This window comes from Diplotaxodon limnothrissa, linkage group LG5 (genome assembly GCF_057381915.1).
Source record: "Diplotaxodon limnothrissa isolate DT_005_m linkage group LG5, D_limnothrissa_male_GT1.1, whole genome shotgun sequence".
Classification (NCBI taxonomy): Eukaryota; Metazoa; Chordata; class Actinopteri; order Cichliformes; family Cichlidae; genus Diplotaxodon; species Diplotaxodon limnothrissa.
In genome coordinates this window covers 30041537-30059668 of record NC_140600.1, presented here as the reverse complement: position 1 = coordinate 30059668, position 18132 = coordinate 30041537, and the positions used below count along the sequence as shown (strand labels likewise).

The window sequence follows — 18132 nt, the reverse complement described above, 5'->3', positions numbered from 1 at the left end:
TTCTATGGATTGTCCATGATTTTTGTCATATCGTAAGACGATTTGTTTTGTTTGTTCCGCTGCTGTACGGCACTACGTTGCCTGGCGGAAGGGAATGTGATCAGACACACAGTATCGGGGTTCAAGGGTGGTATGTTGGTCACATGTCCATCCGCCAGGCAACATAGTGCCATACAAGAAGCGCGAAAAACAAACTTCAAAGTAGCGCTACGCGTTCAGCGGGAGGCGTGGATGATGTGCGGCGATAAACTTGCGAAAAGCAAGTTATGCCCAACTCCACCGGTGGAATCTGACAGCGTGGAAAAGTGTGAAAACATCCATGATCACCAACGGATTTCGAAGGGCTGGACTGCTGCATGATGGAGAGGAGGACACCGCCACGGCCCTTCAGAGGGTGTTCGACTCTGACACTGACAACGAAGTAAAGAAGCTGAGAGTGGATGACGAAGCCACCCTGAGCCTGTTCGTTTCCGACACTGGAGAAGAGGACTTTGGTGGTTTTAGTGCGCAGGAAGATGGTGGTGAATGACTGACTTTTCTTCTTGTTAAAGCCGTGTCACTGCACCTGAGCCTAAAAGGTAGTCTGAATCTATTTTTCTGGTGTGCTGTAGGTTATTGTTATGTACTACATTTGTTACTCATTTATGAAGCGCAGTTAATGTGCAAATATGTACCCATAACTTGTTTTTCAAAAATATTAATAAAAGGGATGTGTCTCCAAACAGCCATCTCTTTCCTGACATTTCGCTTTGTGCATATTCTCTTACATATGATAAGTCAACATTGAAACACCTGCGGCTTTTAGTCAGGTGCGGCTAATGTATGTACAAAACAGGATTTTCCCCTGATTTTAGCTTGTGCGGCTAATATTCAGGTGTGCTTTGTAGTCCGGGAAATACGGTAAGTAAAAGTAAGTAAAATTTATTTATATAGCACATTTCACAGATAAAAATCACAAAGTGCTTTACAATAAGATCAGACATACAAGTTAAAATTAATTAAAAGCCCGTTTGTATAAAAATGTCTTCACCTGCTTTTTAAAGGAGTCAGTAGAGTCTAGACAGCGTAAAGACAACGGCAGAGAGTTCCACAGCCTAGGTGCCAGCGCCTGAAAAGCCCGATCCCCACGTGTTTTAAACCTAGTACGTGGGACCACCAGTAGCCTCTGACTTGAAGACCTAAGTGCTCGGGATGAAGCATGAGGTTTCAGCAGGTCAGAGATATACTGGGGAGCTTCACCGTGCAGAGCTCTAAAAGTTACAACTAAAATTTTAAAATGAACCCTAAAATTTACAGGCAACCAATGAAGAGAAGCCAAAACTGGAGTAATGTGTGACTTCTTGTTTGTACCAGTTAAAAGTCTTGCCGCTGCATTCTGTACAGACTGAAGGCGATCCAGAGCTGATTTGTTGAGACACGTAAAAAGACCGTTACAATAATCCAAACGAGAAGAGATAAATGCATGAATAATCATCTCAAGTTCTGCCTTTGACACCAGTAGCCTGAGTTTAGAAATGTTTCTTAGATGATAAAAACAGTTCCGGACAAGTTGTTTAGAGTGTTTAGATTGTTTAGAACTTGAGGTCAAGGTCACTGAGATTCAAACTCATCCAAGGTTTTTAGTAGTTGTGTCTATGGTATGAATTTCAAAATCCTATGTCATCTCACTCTCAAGTTATTGCATTCACAACCTTGGGTGTCCACGCTGTCTACCTGCCCAGTTGGGTCATGAAAATACGCCATCAATTCACTTATGATTATGGGTCAGGCTTCTTCATCAGATGTGGCCTCCAGCTTGCACTGGAACAGTTTGCAGCTGAGTGTGAAGCAGCAGGAATGAGAATCAGCACTGAAGTCTGAAGCCATGATCCTCAGCTGGAAAAGGTTGGAGTACCCATGCCAGGCCAGGAACGAATTACTACCCCAAGTGGTCGACTACTGGTGATGGCCAGAGGGGCTGATGGCGCGATATGGCAGCCTCGCTTCTGTCAGTCTGCCCCAGGGTAGCTGTGGCTACAACTGTAGCTTGCCTCCACCAGTGTGAATGTGAGAGTGAATGAATAGTGGAATTGTAAAGCGCTTTGAGGGTCCCAAAAAGCGCTATATAAATGCAATCCATTATTGTTATTATTATAAGTGAAAGAGTTTAAGTATCTCAGACTCCTGTGAGGGGAGAGGGCATGTCCCACCGAGAGGAGGCCCCGGGTAGACCCAGGACAGGCTGGAAAGATTATATCTCTTGGCTGGCCTGGGAACACCTTGGTGTTTCCCCAGATAAGCTGGAGGAGGTGGCTGGGAAAAGGGAGGCCTGGGTTTCCCTGTTTAGGCTGCGCGTCCACATTGAAATGGCCGAAAACACTTACGTTCCAGTACTGCGCGTGCGTGAAACGCAAGAAGATTTGACCTGCCTCATTTCTGTCTGCTGCTTATTTACTTTCCGGCTCTTTGAAACGTCGTGGCAAAATGTTGAGGAAAAGCACCGAGTTTTTTAAATGGACTAACTATGAGGTGGAGTTTTTGCTGCCAGTAACACAAAAGTACAAAGTTGCAAAAGATAGTTAAAGAATTTGAAGAAAAGCTATCTGGAGCATGTACAGACTGATATTAATCTTTAATAAGGCTGTTAAAATTGAGAGCAAACAAAACAACTGCTGTCTTACTTTAATTGGTCACATGACTGCATCATATGACTAACATGCGTCATCATTTTAGAAAGTTTGCATTTTCGCTGTCCACACTGCGACGCAAGAGCAGTTTTGCACGTTTTCAAATGTATGCGTTTTCGAGAGTGAAAACGCCATCTCGGTGTGGACGGGAGGCCAAAATGAAGAGAAAACAACGCACCCAAAGCTACTGTTTTTATTGTTTCTTCACCACTTCCAGGTGTGAGGACAGTGAAGAGAGAAAAAAACAAATACTGCAGAGTCATCACACTCTTCAGAGTCTGTTTTAAACTTCAGTGAACGTAGAAAGATATTCAACAATTTAAGATTCCGGAATTAATAATATATAAGGGGAACAATTGCAATACTGTAAATGTTAACTTCACACAGTGTACTTTTTCCAAAAAGCACGTCACATCACTTATTTTGTAGTGGTTAAACTAGTTAAAAGAAATAACCTATTATAGGAGTCCCAAATTAGTTATGGTAAAACTGTAATAATTAATATTATTTTTTAAAAAGTAATATTTCCAGTCAGCATGTATAGACACTCAATGGAAAATGCAAAAGCAGTAGCAGAACTTAAAATTTATGAATCAGGCATTAAGCATAAAAAAACGAATCAATTTTATTTAAAATTGTTTGTTTTTTTCTAGAAGCAGACTCAGAAGCAGTCTAAAGGAAAAATAAATAAATAGATATACTGTAAAATCTGCTGTGATAGATCAATACAGCCTGACCAGGCCTTTTCCCACTGACCTTGGTGGTGATGGTGAGCTGGGTGATGATGACTGCAACAGGATTGGAGTACTTGGAGAGCTTTCTGGTGCTGGACAACTCAACCACCTCTTCGTAGCTGTCTGTGGGGTAGGGCAGATGCGGCTTGGGGTCTCCCAGGCACTGGATAAGGGGCTCAATCTGATAGAAGTCAGCCTCCTTTCTTAGCAGCTCCGTCTCCTTGAAGTCACATGGCAATGTGAGCTCTGACGTCCGCAGGAAGTTGAGGATGTAGCTGAAATAGCAGAACCAGAGACAGGATTAGTCAAGACTGCTGAGCCAACAATTCTGAGCTGTCAGTTAAAGTTGGGGCAGGAGAGCTGCTAAATGATGTGCAAGTAAGCTAAATAATCATGTTTCATACATTTTTTTTCCTAATGTTCACTCTATATGACATTAAAGAGATGTTATATAGATTGGGGTGGCTGTGGCTCAGGTGGTAAAGCATATCAGCTACTGATTGGAAGGTAGGTGGTTCAATCCTTGGCTTCCCCATGCCAAGTATCCTTGGCCTAGTTGCTCTCCGATGCGTTCATCGGAATGTGAATGTTGGTTAGACTGAACTTGAGTTTAGAAGCGCTTGTATGAATGGGGTGAATGAAACATGTTGTATACAGTGCTTTGAGTACTCCAGGAGAGCAGAAAAGCGCTATATAAGAATCAGTCCATTAAAGAGAGCATATTCCTAATCATTGTCCAACAAAAGGTTTTCCCCACTGACTTTGATTTATTTATATACTACAGTGGAGTCTAATATGTGAAAAAGCACCATTTAGTAGATTTATATGTTATTTTAATAATCTGTCCATCCAGTGCATCCATCGTCTACCACTGGTCCAGGTCCTGGAGGATGCTATCTAAGCAGAGATGCCTAGATCTTCCTCTCCCAAGCTAACTTGTCTAGCTCTTCAGCGAGGCATTCCCAAGTCAGCCAAAAAAGCACAGAGGGAGATGTACTAAGCGGGACAAATTAGTCTAAGGTTGCAAATGAACCAATGGGAATGGAAAGTTTTCCAGGTGATCTGCCAACAATTTGCTTGTTTATATAGAAGGACATCCCCGAGTGGGACTCACCCAATTATTGGAGTTGATTCTAATTTGGTTGTATTCTAGTTTGTGTGAATGGGAGTATAAATGGTTGTCTGTTTCTCTGTGTATGTCCTAGAACACACTGGCAACCTGTCCCGGGTGTACCCCATTTCTTGTGCCATGGCAAGACAGGCTCCATTCCCCACAACCCTGAATTAGATAAGTGGGGGGAAAAAAACAGATGGATGGATGGCTATACCAAGACGCAGCCACTTTATTTCAGTAATGACTGGCATTCTGCCAAGAGCAGCACAAATTAGCAGGTCATAAACAAACAGAGCCAATGAGGAAACGAGTAAAATACTGATAAAAAAAATTACAGTGTAAATGCAGAGTTTATCAATTTGTTTCTTTCTTCAAAGAGCAAGGCAATTTAGATCAGTGAGAGGAAGCTAAAGGAAAAATCAATGGTTCTATCGTAAGGGCTAACTCATCTGTTAAAAAAAGAAATAGCTAGAGACTGTGTGTGGATAAAGGTGTGTAAATTCTGGATGAATCTGTATTCTTGTATCCCTCAGACACACCACATTAATTTCTGCTCTGTTTCACTGAAATTTTAGCATTACTGAGGACTAGACAGACAAACATTCAGGTTAAGGACGCAAAGCTTTAAGAGAGAGACAATGTTTTGCATTGTGCTGACAGCTTTGAGCCATCCACCTGTGCCAATTACACACTTATTCTGATAAACTCTCCCTCCATCATCACACATGAAAGAACACTCCTAGTGGCAACACATACATATCAGTCACAAACTACGATGCTTTTTTGGTATTAAATCGAGCACAGTCTAATGCCACATACCTATATCAGGTCTGTGTGATTTATTTAAATAATGTCCTCCTAAAATGTTGTGTTATGAAAGGAAAACTCATAAATTCTTATGAAAGAATTAACAGGCTGCAGAATTTCCCTTGGTCCCCCAGCAACCACCACATTCTTGTCAGATGCCCAAACCAGCTACTAGCAAATTATTCTTTTTATTTCAATGTGTTTCATTTTTGTTTTTGTTTTTGTTCTGGAGGTTTGCGAAGGCCTCAGCAACTCGAGTCCCCTGAGCCCAGCCTCTCTTTCATCATGAGATTTTTGGACTCATTTTTCATTCAGCCATGCTTCACAGAATCCCAGGAGGTTTTGAGAAGAACAGAATAACATAGTTCAGGGTCAGACTGAATAAAATGTTGATTCTTTTTTCCATTAGTTAACTGCAGGGGTCGGCAACCCTAGGCACGTGTGCCACAGTTGGTACGCGAAGGGTTAACTGATGGCACGGCCATAGCTGGACTGATCATCGGGCATACCGGGCATTTGCTCGGTGGCCCGATGATTTTTTTTTTTATTATTATTTTTGTAACGGTATAAACAATGAAAGGTGTTGGATTGGCCAAATGCTGGCCGGTGTGTAAAAATAACTCAGCTGTTTGGTGGTGGCATTGCGGAGCTTCCACAGATTCAGTAACATTAACAAGTGGTGGAGGCCAGCATGTGGATGAGGGAGATCGGAGGCAGGACGAGGAGAGACCCGAGGCGGCCGCTGGTCCGAGCGTCAGGTGAACTGAACTTCAGGTAAGAAGTTATGACCTGCAGTCTATCTGGGTCAGATATAAACCAAGTTTAGGTGGAGTTTATTTTCGTTGTGCTGACTTTTTACAGTCAGTTACAATAACTCGTACTGCGTACTAGCTAGCATGACGGAGTTTCTATACAGCTGGGTGGGTGCTTTGATGTTACTGATGTTGAACTTTAATTCATAAGGTTAGTTAGTAGAGTTACCAACCGTCCCGTAAAAAGACGTAATCCTCCCGCATTCAGAGAAATTATTACGCGTTTTGTGTTGAGCTGAGAGGGGACGCAGTTTGTCCTGGGCTTCAGCTAGAATGAAAAAGGACACAAAGGTTGAGTTATTCTTTGTCTTTGCTGCACAGCTGCCTCTTCTTCTCTCATTCTCTCCCTTCCCTCTCCTGTTGTTACTTCAATCACGAAACTGATCAATGATCAGCTGATCGGCTTTTCTCTCGTTTGTTTATCGCCCACTTTGCGCCAGAAAGAAGAAACCGGCGGATGTCGCGCTAAACAACAGCAGCATGTTTAAGCTTGATCAGCTGTTGTTAGAATTTATTTAATATTAATTTCTAGTATCAGCTGAGGTTTGCTGGAGCCACAGCTGTAAAAGCTGCTGGTCATGATATCGGTTTGTATATCTGGTGAGAGGGAAACATGAAGATGAAACCAGGAGATGTCCTTACTGAATCATCACAGCTGAACAGGTGATGGAGAAACAGGTTTACCTTTTAGGTGACATGAATGAGTTGAAGGGAAGTTATGAACTGTTTCTGACAGACAAATAACACCAATATCATTTTCTAAGTAGCTGACAGCTGGTAACTGTCCTCTTCTTAATGACGGTATCTTAACTAACCACCCCAACTACCAGACTAAAAATAACTTAGCCTACTGGTAAGACGGACGTTGTTAGCTTTCCACATTCCGACACTTCAAAAGCTTCAGCAGCTTTCCGCTCAGCACAGCATCAGCACCACGGAAATACACGGATACATCTGTAGACTTGAGACACAATGCATTTTTGGGACTTTCAGGTGTATGGACCAATGTTTTATTTTCTGATCAAACCAGAAATCTTTAATGAGCTGCTAGATTTGTCTCGCATTAACTGGCTGAGTTAATGCCAGTTAATGCAACATCGAAGCAGCTGGAATCCACAGCTGTGCGTGTTCATGGAGCTGCATTTTCACCGGCTGGACATCACTACCTGACAAGTTTAACTGTCTTCAGAACATTGCAGAGGCCTTATTGACAGTATTTGGCTCTACATATCTGTGTGAGCAGATTTTCTCTCACATGAGTGTCCTCAGGTAGCCGTCTGAATGCTGGACACGCCGAGACCTGTGTCTCTGAGTGGGAGACCAGAGATCATATTAGCATGTGTGTCTCTGTATTAACAAACATGCCATATCGGCTTCGTTTATTTTTCTTATCATTGTTGTGAGGAGACCATAAATAGCATTTGTATTTTCCGTTGTACAGTTCATTTGCTGTTATGGAGTTCTTGTTATGGATAAAAAGTGTCTTTTTTTGTTTCAAAATAGCTGATAACTATTCGCTGATAGCTGCCAACATCTGCGAACAAATATTATTCTATAAAGTGGTTCTATATAGTGTGTAACTGTTAATATAGAGCGTTATTAAATTTATTGCTAATGCAGTCATGTGGCACACTGACCTCTGAGGAAATTTTAAATGGCACTCGCTATCAGAATGGTTGCCTACCCCTGGTTTACTGTATTTGCAGCTGTTGAAAAAAAAATTGATGATTACTGCCATTAGGTTCTGGATGTATTAAACAGACATACTATGTTTAATACAAAGGTTTCTTTAAAGTCCTTTAGTCAAAGGCTTTTGTTGGTTGGGCTAGACTGTGTATTAACGTTAACTGTTACATAGCAAAGAGAGCTTATGTTAACCAAAGAGTTTTCACAGGTATTCTTGTGGTTGGCCAGCAGGGGAGACTTTCGGCAGCGGATAATGAGCCTCTTTGTTTCAGCCATCTACACAAAACATAGCAAAAAACCCCAAACAAACAAAAAAAAACAAAAAAAACAAACAGGTACTAAGTTGAGTGTAGCCCAAATATAAATAGTAATTAGTTAAGATGTCTTATCATACTATTGTAATAATAAGTTTAAGCCAGAGTAAAATCTGTTTTACTAGATTTTAGTAATTTCCTAATTGCCTACTGGTGATGGCCAGAGGGGCCGATGGCGCGATATGGCAGCCTCGCTTCTGTCAGTCTGCCCCAGGGTAGCTGTGGCTACAACTGTAGCTGCCTCCACCAGTGTATGAATGTGAGAGTGAATGAATAGTGGAATTGTAAAGCGCTTTGAGGGCCCCAAAAAGCGCAATCCATGACTTTGCTCAGCCAATCGGATGGCATGTAGGTCATAGTAAGCCTGTCCCGGCTTCCTCCCGTCAGATGTGTGGAGGCAAGCCAGGTGACAGAGCTGTTGCAGGTTTGTATTGGCAAACACTTGCTTTTCCCGTTTTTAATGCATTTTTTTAACACCAACTAACTTATGCGACTTAGATGCTGATTACTGTGAGCCAGAGCCGTAGTGTTGTTGTGCACTGAACGGAACGGAATTGGTGAGTTTGAACTTTTAATTGACTGTTTGTATTGCTACCAGCTGACGCTAATTGGCGGCTGCCGGTCCAAACATTTTGATTTTGATTTGACCGATATTTGTTGAATAACAAATGTTGTGAAGCTATATAATATTGTAGCGGGTCAGGGCTGTTCGAGGTTCTGTTTGTACAGTACCCACACGCCGAGCCGCCAACCGCGAGCAGTTATGCCTACCACGCCAGTTAAGGTATCGAAATACAATGGGCTAACCCCGCTAGAGCCCTACCTCTCACAAGTGCGGCTGGCCGCCAGACATAGTGGCTGGAGTGAAGAGGAGACTGCTACACACCTAGCGCTAGCATTAGAGGGAGATGCACTGCAGATACTCCTTGACCTAGCCCCGGCAGAGCAGCATGAGCTCCAGGCCCTCACCGCGGCACTCGAGAGGGGATTCGGGCAGCGGCGCTCCACTGATCAGAGCAGAGAGCAGCTGACCAACCGGAGCCGTCGACCGGGGGAGAGCCTGGGCACCTTTGCAGCAGACGTGTTGCTGTATGCTCGTCGTGGCTACCCGGAGTTTCCAGCAGCAGCCTGTGAGGAGCTTAGCCTGCATGCTTTTCTGCAAGGACTTTTCCCAGAGCGACTACGTCAACACGTCCGCATGGCCATGCCTCAGACCCTCCGTGAGGCGCTCCTTGAGGCTGAAAGGGCCGAGCCGGTGCTCACCTCGCGACCTAACCAGCAGGTGCCCCCCCCAAACTACCCCCAAATCAGAGCCACAGACTGTGACGGGGAGGGGGAGGTCGCCGAGATGTCCCAGCTGCAACCCTCGGTGCCCCGGAGGCGTCCTTGTCGACCGACCGACCGCTGCTACCGGTGCGATGAGCCTGGCCACGTGGCGCGTGACTGCCCAGCACCAGCCCCAAAGACCAGAACTACGCAGCCTCAGGGAAACGAGGAGGGAGCGGTGTAGCGAGGGGACCACCGCTCCAGCTTCCTGCCCCCCTCCAAGGACGATGCACAGTGGTGGGCCGAGTTAGGTAGAGTCCCTTGAGGTGCCCGAGCTGCTGTGTTGAGGACCAGCCATGCCAGGCCCTGGTGGACACGGGGTCTACCATTTCCCTGATACGACCTGGCGTGCTCCCTGAAACATCCGGGCCACTGGTGAAGGGTTGGTTGCCCACAGACACCCAGCTGATGACCGTGATGGGGGAGAAAACTGTTATGCGGGGGAAGAAACCGTTGTGGATCCGAGTGAAGGATCTAGAGCTGGTGCACAACTTCTGGCTCGCCGACATTCAAGACCAGTGCATCATTGGCCTGGATCTGCTGAGCCGCTGGGGGGCCTGCGTCGACACCGTGAAGCTGGCTATCACTCTTGGCGCAGAGACTTTTGCCCTCCAGCGTGGCCAAAAGCAGGGAGCGGGGACCAGACGAGAGAGGCGTCGGGCAGCTGCCGCTCAGCAGATTTCGGATGCCGGTGGCTCCGGGTCATCTCCACTCGCCTCAGCCTCTCAGCCCGACAAACCTCCTTCAACTGAGACCATCGAGGCTGTTGATGACCTTTGGCAGCGCAGCAGCATAGGCCTCAACGTCGACCAGCGCCAGCGGTTGAGGTGCCTCCTGGACGAGAATGTGGGCATCTTTGCCGCCAGTGACAAAGACTGTAGGCAGACGAGTCTGGTCCAGCACACCATCGACACCGGCTCTGCTCAGCCCATCCGTCTGCGCCCACACCGGCTGCCGCTACTGCCGCTACTGCCTGCGACAGGAGGAGCGGGCCCAGGAGGTGCTGGGGGTGGCTACTGCTCAGGCCACAGCCAGCGGAGGGGGGTGGCTCCCATTGACAACGCAGCAGCTGAAGCGGGAACAGGAGGCCGACGCGACGTTGGTTCAGGTGGGGGCCTGGCTGGAGGCGGCGCAATGCCCCGCCTGGACGGTGGTGTCGGGACAGGAGCCCGAGGTGAAGGCCTACTACTCCCAGCACAACAATCTGGAGACCCACGACGGCCTCCTGTACCGGAGATGGCGGGCCCCCGGTCAGGGCAGAGATCTCCTGCAGCCGTTGGTGCCTCGGTCGCTGCGGTCGCAGGTGCTTGAGCTGGTCCATGGCTCGGTGGGGGCAGGGCACTATGGGAACGCCAAAACTCTCCGCCGCCTCAGGGGACTGTTTTAATGGCCTGGCTGTCGACGGGATGTGGAACTGCCCCCCTTCAGCAGTACCTGGTGGGGGCCCCAATGGAAAGAGTGGGAGTGGACGTCCTAGGGCCTTTCCCCGTCACAGAGTCAGGGAACCGGTATGTGTTGGTGGCTATGGACTATTTCACGAAGTGGCCAGAGGCCTACGCGGTGCCAGACCAGAGCGCAACGACAACGGCCGAGAAGCTGGTGGAGGAGATGTTCCCCCATTTTGGGGTCCTGGCTGAGCTCCACAGTGACCAGGGGCGTAACTTCGAATCGAAGGTCTTCGGGGAGATCTGCCGGCGACTGGGGGTGGAGAAGACGAGAACCACACCGCTCCACCCACAAAGCGATGGCTTGGTTGAGCGCTTCAACCGCACGCTGGCCACCCAGCTCGCCATTCTCACCAGCCGCCACCAGCGGGATTGGGACCGACACCTGCCCCTGGTCCTTTGGTCGTATCGGATTGCGGTGCAGGAGTCCAGCCAGTGCACACCTGCTGCTCTGATGTTTGGACGGGAGCTCCGGACGCCTGTGGATCTGGTGTTCGGTCCCCCCCCGAGCCGGAGATTGATGGTGGGCCAGAGATGGACTACTACAGGAGGCTGAGGGAGCGGCTGCAGGTGGTTCATGACTACACCCGCCAGGCCCAGGCCAGCGCCGGAGTACGACAGAAAAGAGCCTACGACACCAAGTGCCGAGGGGGGGTTTTCACGCCTGGCGACAAGGTTTGGGTGTACTGCCCGGTTCGCAAGAGAGGAGTGTCCCCCAAACTCTGCAGTCACTGGCAAGGGCCGGCGGAGGTCGTGGAGCGGCTAACAGACGTGGTGTACCGTATCCGCATGCCGGGCCCGGGGCGCATGGTGGTGTTGCACCGGGACAGGCTCTCACCGTACCGACTGCTCGCTCTGGCAGATGCCGGGGCAGGGGATGATGGTGGCACCCCATGTTCTGACCCGAGGGACTTTTCCCCCGCCGGTCGTGACCGGCCGGTGCGCCAAAAGAAGGCACCTGGACATTTGCAGAACTTTGTGTGGGGTAATGGGGTCGTCGGGGACGACTGACCCCTTAGGTGGGGGCTATGTAGCGGGTCAGGGCTGTTCAGGGTTCTGTTTGTACAGTTATGTTTTGTTTATGTTGCCATAGTGACAGGTGACGCCCTCTCGCTGCGACGGTGTGTCCTTCCGGGGTCAGAGGGCGCCCTGTGTGTTGTTGTTGTTGTTGATGTGCTGTTGCCGTGCTGAGCAGTTAGCTAGCGGCAGTGTTTTTCTGCAGATGTTAATAAATGGCTGTGCTCCCTGGCTAGCTCACGGGAAGCAAGACCAAACGATACCTCCGTCTCCTCCTTGTCTGAGCTCGCCACAATATGTATATAGCAGTTGGAATGTTTCAGTTAAATCCTGATTGGCTAAATATACTGTTTATTCATTTATAAATCGTGTACACAGGAACAAGAATAACTTAATGTATGTAGCTTATTTGGCTGACATTTTTGTATTATTCTTGTCATTTCTTATTGGCCTTGTTTATTTAGTGCAGGCCAGGTGAACCTTTTCAGAATCAGAATCAGAATCAGAATGGGTTTATTGCCAGATGTTGAGGTTTACAACATTAGGAAATTGCTGCGGTGCTTCAGTGCAGACAATAAGAATTAAAGTGCTATGTAGAAAGAAAGATATGTGCATGAGATATACATGAGATATATACATGAGAATAAGAATTATGAGTGCTACGTAGAAAGATATATACATGAGTGCAGGTGGTGATCAGTGCCAAACATGAAATGATGCAGTTACACAGCGTAGGGTCATATGTTAGTGGCGGGGACAATCATGTGGTTATTGTTCATGTGTCCAACAGCAGAGGGGAAGAAACTGTTCTTATGGCGAGAGGTTCTGGTGCGAATGGACCGGAGCCTCCTGCCTGAGGGGAGCAGGTCAAACAGACTGTGTCCAGGGTGAGAAGGGTCAGCTGAGATCCGGGCTGCACGCCGCAGTGTCCTGGAGGTGTACAGGTCCCGCAGAGATGGGAGTCTGCAGCCAATCACCTTCTCAGCAGAGCGCACAACACGCTGCAGTCTCTGTTTGTCCCTGATAGTGGCTCCAGCGTACCACACGGTGATGGAGGAGGTGAGGATGGACTCGATGATTGCAGTGTAGAATTGCATCATCGTCCGTGTTGGCAGGTTGAATTTCTTCAGCTGCCTCAGGAAGTACATCCTCTGCTGGGCTTTCTTGATGACGGAGGTGATGGTGGGCTCCCACTTCAGGTCCTGGGTGATGGTGGTACCCAGGAAGCGGAATGAGTCCACAGAGGTGATGGGGGTGTCAGTCAGGATGATGGGGGGGAGTGGGGCTGTGTGCTTCCTGAAGTCCACAATAATCTCCACTGTCTTCTGGGCATTCAGCACCAGGTTGTTGTGGCTGCACCAAGACACCAGACGTTCAACCTCTCTCCTGTAGGCAGACTCGTCCCCGTCCGAGATGAGCCCAATGACGGTGGTGTCATCTGCGAACTTGATTAGCTTGACAGACTGGTGGGTGGAGGTGCAGCAGTTGGTGTACAGGGAGAAGAGCAGAGGAGAAAGAACACAGCCCTGAGGGGAGCCGGTGCTGATGGTCCGGGAGTCCGAGACATTCTTTCCCAGCCTCACGTGCTGCTTCCTGTCCGTCAGGAAGTCAGTGATCCACCGGCAGATGGGATCAGGCACATTCATCTGGGAAAGCTTGTCTCGGAGATGGTCTGGAAGGATGGTGTTGAAGGCAGAGCTGAAGTCCACAAACAGGATCCTGGCGTAGGTTCCTGGGGAGTCCAGATGCTGCAGGATGAAGTGTAGGGCCATGTTGATGGCGTCGTCTACAGACCTGTTGGCTCTATATGCAAACTGCAGGGGGTCCAGGAGGGGGGCCGTGAGGGTCTTGAGATGGGAGAGAACTAGGCGCTCAAATGACTTCATGACCACAGATGTCAGAGCCACGGGTCTGTAGTCATTTAGTCCAGTGATCCTAGGTTTCTTGGGGACAGGGATTATGGTAGAGGACTTGAAGCAGGCAGGCACATGACATGCCTGCAGTGAGGAGTTGAAGATGCCAGAAAACACTGGGGCCAGCTCGTTTGCACAGTGTCTGAGGGTGGCAGGAGACACACCGTCTGGGCCGGGAGCTTTCCGAGCATTCAGACTCCTAAACTGCTTCCTCACATCTGCTTCATGAATATGAAGAGTTGTGGTCGGAGGAGGTGGTGTGAAATCCTCTTTTGTGTGGGGTGAGGGGGCGGGTGTTGCAGGTGAACAGTTTGAAGGTGGTGATGGCTCTATGGAGGGGGGGGAGGTGGGGGAATGAGTGTCCAAAGTGCCTCTATTGTTGGGGTCGTTGGAGGTGTGAAGGCTGCCTGATGGCTCGTCAAAACGGCAGTAGAAGTTGTTAAGGGTGTTGGCTAAGAGCAAGTCATCAGTGGAGTGGGGGGTTTTAGGCTTGTAGTTTGTAATATTCCTAAAACCTTTCCACACAGAGGCCGAGTCATTCTCTGAGATCTGCTGCTGCATCTTCTCAGAGTGCTGATGTTTAGCAATGTCCACTTCTTTAGTGAACCTGTACTTGGCCTCTCTGTAGCAGTCCCTGTCTCCGCTTCTGAACGCCTTACTCTTTTCCAGCCACAGCTTTTTGAGTTTAGGAGTAAACCAGGGTTTGTCATTGTTATAACTCACCCTGGTGCGTGATGGCACAATGCTGTCCTCACAGAAGTGGATATAGGAGGTGACAGTGTCCGTAAACTCGTCCAAGCTGTTAGAAGCAGCCTTCATTGTGTCCCAGTCTGTGGTCTCCAAACACGTGCGAAGCTCCTCCACAGCCTCGTTGCTCCACAGTTTTTTAGTCCTCACGACAGGTTTGGAGAGCTTCAGCCTCTGTCTGTACGCGGGGATTAGGTGGATCATGACGTGGTCAGAAAGTCCGAGTGAAGCGCGGGGCACCGCGCGATAGGCCCCGCTGATCGTGCTGTAGCAGTGGTCTAATGTCCTCTCCTCTCTGGTCGGGCATTTAATATACTGCTTATATTTTGGAAGCTCATGGCTCAGATTGGCTTTGTTAAAGTCCCCAAGAGCAATGATGAGAGAGTCCAGGAATGTCCGCTCCGTGTGGAGAATCTGCTCCGCGAGTGCGCACTGAGCTGCCTGCGCATCTGCGTCTGGCGGGATGTAAACAGCGGCCAGGATGAATGAAGCAAACTCCCGCGGAGAATAAAACGGTTTGCAGTGAATAAAAAGATATTCCAGAGAGGGAGAGCAGTGCTGAGCAATCACTGTTACATCTGTGCACCAGCCACTATTGATGTAGAAGCAGACACCTCCACCTTTGGTTTTACCGGAGAGAGCGGCCTGCCGGTCCGCGCGCAGCAGATGAAAGCCCTCCAGCTTGAGCGCGCAGTCCGGGATGTCCTCACTGAGCCACGACTCCGTAAAACATAAGACACAGGAGGAGGCAAAGTCTTTGTTCATGCTTCTCATCAGGGCCAGTTCGTCTATCTTATTCCAGAGTGAGCGTACATTAGAAAGGAAGATCCCAGGAAGGGCCGTTCTCAGTCCGCGTTTCCTCAAACGCACGAGTACGCCGGCTCGCTTACCTCTCTTTCGACGTCTCACTTTCCTGATCAGAGTCAGCAGTAAATCTGCCGCAGATGCGACAAATATTGGAAATAAATCCACAGGCGTTTTGGGTATGAAAAAGGATGGCGAGCCAATGAACGGCTAGGAGCAGGAATCATTCTGCATTGAAGCTTCCACTGGACTGGTAGGAAGTTATCAAAGACGATGCTCTGTGCCCATTTTCCGAATACACTGATTTCCGCAATCATACACACCATTCCCCCGTTTATGGACAATAGCGCTTTGACATCTCTCATGGACATTCAGATAAAACTCATGGACTTCCTCCTCTTCAGTGTGGATCAGTGTTTTTGATGTTAACATGTGTTATTTATGGGGAACTTTTTTGAGAATCTATATTGCCTGGTATAAGAATAAGAATAAGAATTTGCTTGTCTTTGTGCACCCCCACTGGGTTTTTGATTAATTGAATAGCTGCAGCAGGAGTGATTATTTAAGTTTTCCTTTTCTTTTCTTGTTATTTTTCTTTGGTTTCGGTTAAATACATGGTACCTGCAAAAGCATTTTGTGTTGTGTGTATTTATTAATTACTGCCTATCAGCTCCAGTAGCATTCCTAAATCTTCTGATTAATAATAACCTGATATTTCACTCAATACCTAGCCTGTATTAATTCATTAGCGCTTCAGTGTTACATAAGACATTCAGAATGCACAGGTTTTATCATATAAAACTGTATATGAAACTAAAAAATGTTTTACATTGCATGAAAAATTACAGCTGACTAGAAACTTAATGTGTTGCACCTGGCAGCTGAAGACGGAAGAAGAGCTATGTAGTGGGTTGCCACGGTAACATTTTTTCTAACTGTATATCATATATATTTTCCCAGCACAGGGCCAGGAACATACTATTGTATACTCCGTATACATAAAAGATTTTTTTTTTTTAATGTGCACAATTAGTCCAGTGCATGCTCTAAAAGCTTCTTATGAGCTCTAAGACCCTAAAAATAAAACATTTAAGAACTATTTGGTTGAGGGTATCAGTGTTATGATAGATTTCAAATTTTTATATTTAAAGATTAGTGTCTTGAAATTTCCTGTACTTATAACAGGATAGCTTGGACATTCATTTGAATGGTGACTTTCCAGCAGACTACCACTTGCCATGTTATCCATTTAATCTCAGCTGACACAGCCTTAATGTCCCTTTTTCCACTCATATAGTGCTGCTGCCCAATCTAGAAGCAGTTTCCACCAAGGATACACTGGTGCCAGTGCCGAAAAGTATGACTTCACATAACTTCTGGGGCCAAAGTTCGAACCACAGATGCAAATAGCTATGGTAGAGAATACCACAGGAATTTAATGATTAACAGGCCACAGATTCTGTTAACAATGACTGCGTTCCCATGGAAATTACCTCAACTCCTGATAGTGATACTACTTGAGAATCAATAGACTATGTGCACGTTAGCATATGCTACTTCAGGTGCGGAAACTCCTGTGGGGAGCTTTGTTTCCGGTGTCCTATTCGTGCCTTGTTTACGGTCCAAAACAAGTTAAGCAAATGAATGAACCAAGCGGCGATTTACATTTCTATAGATGTCTTGGGCATTTACCCAATATATCTGTAAATGATGTTCATCGACTTGTCGATATTTTCCCCCCCGCGCCTCAGAGCAAAACAGAAAAGGGATTCAAATTTTATATTTCTCAGTATCTGTAAACAGCAGTCCCTCATTTATCATGGGTGTTATGTTCTAAAAGTAACCAGCGATAGGTGAAATCAAGTAGCCAATTTTATTTTTTTCATCGACATACAGTACTGCACTTCAGAGTCACACTGCTAGCGATCGATGCAGCGATTCTGTACTGTACAGGAGAGACGTCACGGAGGAGATCGTCTGCAGCGATCAGGATGCAGGACAATGTGATGTAAAAAAAACATGCAAACCTGCACTAAAAAATCTGCGAAACACCGAGGTGAAAGGTGAACCGCGTTATAGCGAGGGACCACTGTAATTTTGAAGGTAAGTCACAACATACCCTTCGTAAATACTAATGTATAGAAACCCTTACCAGCAATAATTCATTTTTTGTGTGGCTTTTTTTCACGGTTTGTTAACATGCTGTGTAGGTGTGTACTTGACTAGCTGATATCGACATAATGGGGAAACATCTGGTTTGACTATTGTTCACCTGTAGTTTGAATGCTGAACATTTGCCTGTTTAAATCATAAGACCAGTCACTATACAGATGTGCTTCTGAATGTGGACGATGTGTCTTCTGATTTTGTAATGCAGTTCTGCTTGTGTTGAGTGATGTAAACAACTGATCGATCTAAACTCTTTAAACGTCAAAATTGATCATTAGATTTTTTATGACACAACAGTGGTGAGTGTTCCCACCTTCTGCTCTTTGTAACTTAACGCGATCTTTCCGTTTTCGAGTTTTGGACATGATTTTGGAGTATATCTTCGCAGTAGCGATTGACCACAAAGTAAAGCTACCGGAAATGTACAACCCCACATCCGGTCTCAAACCAGGAAGTTAGCATTTTCTCATGCACAGGGTCTATTATCAAACCTCTTGAAACTTGGCCAGGTCCTCAACAGCACTGCATTGCATCTCATCAATCAACTGCAGAAGTTAAAATAAAAAACCCATCTCACT

At 46.9% G+C, this 18132-nt stretch overlaps 1 protein-coding gene across 1 annotated transcript in view; it reads right to left on the bottom strand.

Annotated features, from left to right (window-relative positions):
• Window positions 1-18132, bottom strand: part of kctd6a (potassium channel tetramerization domain containing 6a) — a 41996-nt gene that overhangs the window by 10232 nt on the left and 13632 nt on the right. The window contains exon 4 of the mRNA XM_085353391.1: window positions 3423-3675. Coding sequence (XP_085209517.1) covers window positions 3423-3675 — 253 coding nt within the window. The remainder of the gene's footprint in view (window positions 1-3422; window positions 3676-18132) is intronic.